Source organism: Scatophagus argus, chromosome 14, assembly GCF_020382885.2.
Source record: "Scatophagus argus isolate fScaArg1 chromosome 14, fScaArg1.pri, whole genome shotgun sequence".
Classification (NCBI taxonomy): domain Eukaryota; kingdom Metazoa; phylum Chordata; class Actinopteri; family Scatophagidae; genus Scatophagus; species Scatophagus argus.
Window position 1 is genome coordinate 155,679 of NC_058506.1, and position 8,373 is coordinate 164,051.

An 8,373-nucleotide genomic window follows, 5' to 3' on the forward strand; every position below is an offset into this window, starting at 1 on the left:
AACAGATTTAAGCGCCGGTACGGCGAAAAGGAATTCCAGTACAACACCATTTGTGTGTGTGTGAAGACCCCGAGATGGCTCCTTGCAAGAGACACGCTTACGACGCAGAGTTCAAGCTGAAGGCTATCAGTCATGCAGTAGAACACGGGAACAGAGCAGCGGCGAGACACTTCAACATTAACGAGTCAATGGTGCGGAAGTGGAGGAAGCATCAAGATGAACTGCGCCAGGTAAAGAAGACTAAACAGAGTTTTATCGGTTTATGAAAAGACGTAATCTCTCCATCCGCGCACGCACTAGTGTTTCGCAGCAACTACCGAAAGACTATCAAGAAAAGCTGGCCACTTTCCGTGCATACTGCAAAGAGAAGATCGCTGAAAAAAAGATCCGGCCGGAGTATATCATCAACATGGACGAGGTTCCACTCACTTTTGATATTCCTGTGAACCGCACTGTGGATAAAACGGGAGCACGTACGGTGAATGTTCGCACCACAGGGAATGAGAAGTCGTCATTCACTGTAGTTCTCGCTTGCCAGGCTAATGGCCAGAAACTACCACTGATGGTTATTTTCAAGAGGAAGACCTTGCCAAAAGAAAACTTTCCAGCCGGCGTCGTTATCAAGGCTAACTCGAAGGGATGGATGGACGAAGAAAAGATGAGTGAGTGGCTGAGGGAAATTTACGTCAAGAGACCGGGTGGCTTTTTTCACACAGCCCCGTCCCTATTGATCTGCGACTCCATGCGCTCCCATATCACCGATGGAGTCAAAAAACAAGTGAAGCACACTAATTCAGTGCTTGCCGTCATTCCGGGTGGATTGACAAAAGAACTCCAACCGCTAGATATTGGTGTCAACAGGGCATTGGATGACGGAAGGCGAACACACGTTCACCAAGACAGGGAGACAGCGCCAAACGACGTACGCCACTTTCTGCCAGTGGATCGTAAATGCCTGGGCTGATATATCAGTCTCAACTGTGGTCCGAGCTTTCAGGAAGGCTGGAATCGTCACTGAACTACCGGACAACAGCAGCGACACTGACTCGGATAATGACGACGTTGACGAGACGGAGCCGGGCATGTTGGATGACGTATTCGCCCAGCTGTTCAATTCGGACACTGAAGAAGAAGAATTCGAGGGATTCGTGGATGAGGAATGAACCGATAAAGTGAGCTTTACGTGTTTCTTTTGTGTGTTCACAACTGAACAAGGTTGGTCATATTGTGAATATGGACATTAACGTTTGAGCAACGTTGAGTTATTGTTAAATGGTTATTGCTTTGCATTATTTCGAGAGTTACTATATTGTTATTGCACTTAAGTTTGAGTTACCGTAACGGTATCAGACTCTTTTACGTGTTTACTGAATCGAGGAAAATGTTGCACTACCTGTTATACCTGGCTGTTGTTAAAAGATAAGCTGTGTCGCGAAAATACTACGTCGCTGACATTACCTCGGGAAAAATAATAACACAGCTGTTTATTCATTTTGGGAGTGAACGGGGTTGTTATATTGTTATTACTTTGCATTATTTCGAGAGTTACTCTATTGTTATTGCACTTTCGTTTGAGTTACCGTAACGGCATCAGACTCTTTCACGTGTTTACTGAATCGAGGAAAAATGTTGCACTACCTGTTATACCTTGCTGTTGTTAAAAGATAAACTGTGTCGTGAAAATACTACGTCGCTGACATTACCTCGGGAAAAATAATAACACAGCTGTTTATTCATTTTGGGAGTGAACGGAGTTGTCAGAACGCTGGTTTGTATTCTATTAATAAAGATAATAAAGACTTATCTGACTGTTTTGTTGACATTCCCTTTAGCGCAGCTCCATCTAGTGGATGCAAAACGCAATCCGAGCCACTGCTGTAGCTTCTATCCTATGCGCCTTATAATGCGGTGCGCCTTATATATGAAAACAGTTTTAAAATAGGCCATTCATTGAAGGTGCGCCTTGTAGTGCGGAAAATACGGTAGATTGATCTCTGTTTCCTTAATTTTGAGCAGTTAATTTTCTTATGAGAAAATGACCCCACTTCTCTTTAGAGAGGCATATATGTTGTCTTTAAAGCATCATTAAACCCTGGCCTCAGAAGGCTGAAGCCAGGGTTTAATGACCCTTTATTTGAATGAGCGTCGAAATCTCACTCTTCACACCTAGGTGTGAGGCTTAGTTTAAATTCAAACTCTGGCGGAGTATGCTGTCTTCCCAATTGAATCAATAAGTGCACCACTCCTGCCTGAAGAGCAAAGCAACCTGAGAGGGTTATGTCTGGATAAGATAAGATAAGATAAGATGATCCTTTATTAGTCCCATAACTGGCAAATTACAATATTACAGCAGACAACAGGATATAGAGGGTGCAAAACATGCACGGATAAGGGAAGGATGAGCATTCAAAAAAGAATAAATACACAGGAAACAAGTACCTGCAGCTGTACACAATACAGAAAAGAAAAAGGCTATTCACACGATTAGTGGATGGATTGATTATTGTACCGAGGAAAGACTAAGTATTTATGTACTGATCCTAGTAGCAGTGTTACATGAGTAAGGATTATTGCACAATTATTACTACACATGTATTATTGCAGGTCTGGTGTGACCAGTCCCATTGTCCCATTATTGCACATGATTTATTGTCCAATTAACACATTCATCAGCTTAAATGTCGAGTCTATCAGCTGTGCTTGTTGTGGAGTCTGACAGCAGTGGGCAGGAAGGAGCGGCCATACCTCTCCTTCACACAGCGCAGGTGTAGCAGTCTGTCACTGAAGGAGCTGCCCTGTGCTGTCAGAGTGCCCTGCATGGGGTGGGAGAGGGTCTCCAGCGTGGATGACAGCTTGGCTATCGTCCTCCTGTCACCCACCTCATCCACTGAGTCCAGGGAGCAGCCCAGGACTGAGGCGGCCCTCTTCACCAGTCTTTCCAGACTCTTTTTGTCCCAGGCAGAGATGCTGCCTGCCCAGCAGACCACACCATAAAAGATGGCTGATGTCACCACTGAGTCATAAAAGCTCCTGAGGAGTGGACCCTGTATTCCAAAGGCCCTCAGTCTGCTGAGCAGGTAGAGTCTGCTCTGACCCTTTTTGTACAGGGCGTCCGTGTTGTCAATCCAGTCCAGTTTATTGTTGAGATGAACGCCCAGGTACTTGTAGGAGATGACTCTCTCAATGTCTGTTCCCTGGATGTTCACCAGTGTGGGTGGGGTTTGTTGGCGCCTCCTGAAGTCCACCACCATTTCCCTGGTTTTACCCGCGTTGATTTGGAGGCGGTTCTCCTGGCACCAAACCACAAATCCGTCCATGTCGTCTCCGTCCATGATGAACTCATAGAGACTTAGGTGTTAGTTCCTTTTAACTGTGTTGTTGTTATAGGAGCGCTGTGTCCCTTGTTGTTGAGCATTTAAAACATGTTTAAACTCGTTCCCGCTAACTGCTTTGTTGTTGTTGGCCCGCCGTGTCTCGTTTATTTTTTTGGACCACCGCATCCTTTATTTGCTAAACTTAAGTTGATCTGCTTATTGTTTTGTTTACGCTCTGCGCGAATGTTCCCCTCGTTGAGCCTGTCACTGCCAGCCAATAAAGCCCTCCCTATTTTATCTGCTTTCTGTTGTTCTCGTTTTCCTCTCTTAGTAACCCTCTTGCACACTACAGACATCCACGAGTGTCGGGATCACATGGTAGCATAACTCAGGTTTGTTCCATTTCTTTTTGGACACGTGTTAGATCACGTTGTTCCCCTTTTGTTCATATTGAACATATTGAACCGAGTGAGACACGTCACTCATGTGAACCCATCCGCTATCTTCGCTCTCTCTCTTTTTCACACACACACACACACACACACACACACACATACACACACAGACCACATGAATCATGCTCTTGCTTTGCTTTATAAAATAGTTGCTTGTGTTTGTTCTTTAGGTGTAGTCCATAGCAGATATTTATTGATTGGAAGTGGTGTTGGTTGTAAATTAATATAGCTATTATTAATAAATTCTGCTATAGCTTAACTGGTCATTGTTTGTGATTATTTGCATATGTGTGACAGCTGCTGGATTCTGTCAGCTAGTGCTCAGGTTCGAACATTCACTGTTAATTTGACTACTGCCAATGCCTCTCAGATATTGACATTTCTCAGTGAACTCCAGATTGAGACTGCTTTTCCAGTTTGGATGTTGGTCCCTGGTAACAGGGTGGTGCCCCGTAATTGACAACACAATTGTTCCCTAGTGCAAGGTTGTCTCGCACATTTGCCCCGTAATTGAAATTGTCAACAATTCTATCACTGTTAATGATTATCCATAATAGTAACGAATAGTCTTCTAATAACCAAATCTGCCCTACATGTGCACGACATCACTGTAGTTGATAAACCAATAGGTGACATCAGGATGGGTTTGCAATGGATTTTCCAGTTCAGTGGTAGAATTTGGAACAAACTGATTCCGAAAGTTACTTTTTGTAGATGTGTAACATACAGTGTCATTATACAATGTAAGATGTAACAAACGTGTTGTTGTATGTCTTCGATGCAGAGAGTGATGCCCACCAGTTTCTTCTTGTTGCTGCGTTTCTTCCTACGAGTGGATGGAGTACTGATTCGAATAAATGATACACGACTGCATTATGAGGCAAGTTGGTTTCCTCCTTTCTGGTTATAGTGAAGTGCAGTACATAATGAGGAAGTCATAGAACTTAAATGTAAATCGATGCTGACTGCGGTGAAGGCTACATAACTAATGAATTATTATTCTGTTTTGATTCCAGGCCGGAAAGAATTTCATGCTACGAGAGTTCAGCATGAGGGAAAGCAAAATAGCAGAACTGAAGGTGACCTATAATTAATTAATTCAGTTTAATTAATTAATTAATTCAATTTAATTCAGTTTATTTATATAGCGCCAATTCACAACAAAAGTTATCTCATGACACTTTCCAATTAGAGCAGGTCTAGACCAAACTCTTTAATTAAATTGTAAAATAGAGAGAGCCCAACATTCCCCCTTGAGCAAGCACTTGGCGACAGTGGCGAGGAAAAACTGCCTTTTAGAGGGCAGACCCTGGCTCAAGATGGGCGGCCATCTGCCTTGACCTGTTGGGTTGAGAGGGAGAGAGAGAGAGAGAGAGAGAAAGAGAGAGAGAGAGAGGGAGAGAGAGGGGTGTGGGGCTAAAAATAAAATAGCCCATTTTACATATGTATTATTTTTGGACCGAAGGTATTGAAATTGTGGACAACCTTGTTTGTGAGCTTTCTGACAATCAGGGATGTTTATTTTTGAAAAAAATGTATATTTGTCTTTAGGTAAGGTGGGGATCCAGTATGCATGAACTTTGTAGGCTCCTCAGGAAATAGAGGTGGCTCTGGCCCTTTTGTAGACAGCATCAGTGTTCTTAATTCAGTCCAGTTTATTGTCTGTGTACACTCCCAGGTATTTGTATTCCTCTACCATGTTCACAGCAGTCCCCTGGATGAAAATAGGTGTCACCAGAGCTTTGGTCCTCCTCAGTCCACTACCTTTGCTCACCCCTCTACTTATCATCCTTACTGATACATCCAACTATGGCTGAGTCATCAGCAAATTTCTGAAGATGGCAAGACTCTGTGCAGTGAAGAGGAGGGGAGAAAGCACAGTCAACTGTGGGGCCCCATTGTGGCTGAACACTCTGTGTTGTAGGTGCACATACTATGATCTGTGCCAGTTAGGTAGTCAACAATCCAGGACACGAGGGGGGGCATCCACCTACATTGCTGTTAGCTTCTCACGTAGTAGAGCTGGATGTATGGCGTTAAATGCACTGGAAAACTAAAAAAACATGACCCTTACCTTTAGATGATGACATCCTCAATTCTTAGTTGGGGTTGGTAGGCAAACTGGAAGGGGTCCAGGAGTGGCCTAACCATAGTCCTTAGCTGCTCCAGAAGAAGTCTTTCCAGGGCCTTCATAATGTGGGAGGTCATTCGCACAGGTCTCTTGTCCTTGAAGCCACCAGGACGTGGCGTCTTTGGCACAGGAATGAGGTAGGATGTCTTCCACAGCACAGGGACCCTCTGAAGCCCCCTCCCCCAATCCCTATTGCCAGCTCTGAAAGCCCTTTTTGTTATTTGAATAACAGATATGTATGCATCCTTAACCTTTGCATACGTTAATTCCAGGGGCCTCTCCTCTCTGGTTGGGCAGCTCACATACTGAGTGAAGTTGGGCAGTGTTGGTTTTTTTATTGCAACATGGTGTCCTGCTGGAGCAGGCATCATCTTCCCCAGTTCAGATCTCATCCTACACCAGCTTGTGAATTTCCTTTTCTGTGGTTCTTTTGGAGTGAGATCTCGGGTTGCTACCAAGCCCTGCCATCCTGATGTCAATGCTCCCACTAGTTCGTTGTGCCACAGCCGAGACTCAGCCATGAACTCCAGTGATACTACTAAAGGGGAGTTTGTGTGGTGGTGCTGCTGAGGTAGGCCCAACCATCTGTGCAGGAAGTGGCTAGCCTTCCTCCTAAAGCCCTTGACGGTAGTCAGTGGAACACTGTCGACTAGCCGCGGCCAGAGTCGTGGCAGAATGTCATGCCGGTAGATCCATGTTTTGACCTTTCCTGGTAGGCTTGACTTATCCACAGCTGTGAGAAAGGTACCCAGTTTACTGCTTATTGCTGTCCCTCAGAATGTAGTCGAATGTCATTCCCAAGTTCTTGATTGGCTTCTCTTAGACAGATGGAATACGTGAGATGATTTAATCACCGTATTTTTTTTTTTTTTTTGCGCCAACAAATACATTTTCAGTTTTTTTTAAATCACAGAAATTAAAAATACTTTATAATTCTTCAGAATCCCAATGATCATTTTGAACATATAAACACTATTATAATTGACATGTTTGTTATAATATAAATTATATTCTAGAAATTTTCATAGATTCTGCCAGTGTTACAGCATTTGGAAACTCTCAATATCATGCATTTTAATAAAAACTGTCATTTTCTTCAATGACAATAATTATAAATTCAAAATATTTACTCATCTTAAGATTCTGTGTAAAGCCTTCGTAAGCAGAATACATTAAAAGCCCTGACCTGCCCTGTTTCCTATGATGTACTGTATTTATTGTTGTCAGTTTAACACAGATGTTACTTTCTTCTTCAGAATGTTCCTGCTGCACTGCTCACTGCTCCTAATGAGATCGCTCACCATTTAACACTGATGCTGACAGAGTGTGAGAAGCTGGAACTTCCTGTGATGCTGCCTCAGACAGTCAATGAAGTCCTTCAGTGATCAGTATACTGTAAAGTCCACAATGATGTGGTGCATGTTGAAAATTAGAAATAATAGTCTTAAACCATATCTTTAACCTTCCAGTTACATAATTACCATATGGCCAAATAAATTTGTGCAAATATACATAGCTTTCTCTGCTTGTACTGGATTCTTTTTCTTTTGGGGATATTCATGATGGTTTACTTTAGCTGTCAGAAAGGGTTTCTACCAATTATTATTATTATTTAAATAAATTTAAATAAATCCAACACTCACCCCAAGTCAAATTCCATCCCAGCTGAATGTTGATATGCAAAAGTGAGCAGAAGCAGAAGGAGTCCCAGAAAAAGAAAAATAACTTCTGTGTAATTTGCCATCTCGTTGTCACTCTTGATTCCTAAATAAATATAGGTGAATTGTCACAAGTTGGAATAAAGGAAGGTTTTCTTATTATTCCAGTTCTCCATTAATTGCATGGACACAGCCAGAGGCATACACAAAATGCAAATAATGATTAAGTGAAGATTAGAATTTGAATAACCAAAACAGTAATTGTAATCCCTGTGCTATGTAATACACTGGGACACTGGGTTTAAGACTAGTGAGGGAGTGCAGAAAATTAAGGATGTGCGTTCTGTTCTTGCACCCATACCAAGTGATTGGCTTACATAGAAGTATAATCAGCTGATTAAGCTCTTTTGTATTTGTTTTATTTGTCTTATGTATGTCTGTATATTGATATATAGCTATGTGTCTTTTATAGTTTTTGGAAAACTAATGGAGAAAGTGGGGTTAAATAAGCGAATCAAAATGTGGCATAAGAGACAAGCATACACAACTGATTCAAGTCAATAGTTTATCCTTGGTGGTTTAGATTTATTTGACCTAAATACAGTAAGATGGTTAATGTGTGTTAACAGAATTTTGAACTGGGTAATATGGTACCCAGGGAACATAGGACCTAGCACACTGGTTGGCATTGTGTCTGACACCAGTAATAGAGAGAAAACAACTAACCCAGCTTGAACCGAAAGCTAGTCCACTACCCAGCCCACTCTTGATTAATTTATAGACACGAAAAAACGGGCTGGATGAAATGGGACCCA

At 42.4% G+C, this 8,373-nt stretch overlaps 1 protein-coding gene across 3 annotated transcripts in view; it reads left to right on the plus strand.

The window, feature by feature from the left end:
• The window catches only part of tiprl (TIP41, TOR signaling pathway regulator-like (S. cerevisiae)), a 34,772-nt gene extending 27,357 nt beyond the window's left edge, over window positions 1-7,415 (plus strand). For 2 of the 3 annotated variants that reach the window (XM_046410071.1, XM_046410073.1), the window contains exons 6-8: window positions 4,554-4,649; window positions 4,786-4,848; window positions 7,157-7,415. In XM_046410071.1, the coding sequence (XP_046266027.1) occupies window positions 4,554-4,649; window positions 4,786-4,848; window positions 7,157-7,285 (288 nt within the window). In that variant the 3' untranslated portion in view covers window positions 7,286-7,415. The remainder of the gene's footprint in view (window positions 1-4,553; window positions 4,650-4,785; window positions 4,849-7,156) is intronic. The other variant, XM_046410074.1, reaches the window with a different exon arrangement.
• The last annotated feature ends 958 nt before the right edge of the window (window positions 7,416-8,373 follow it).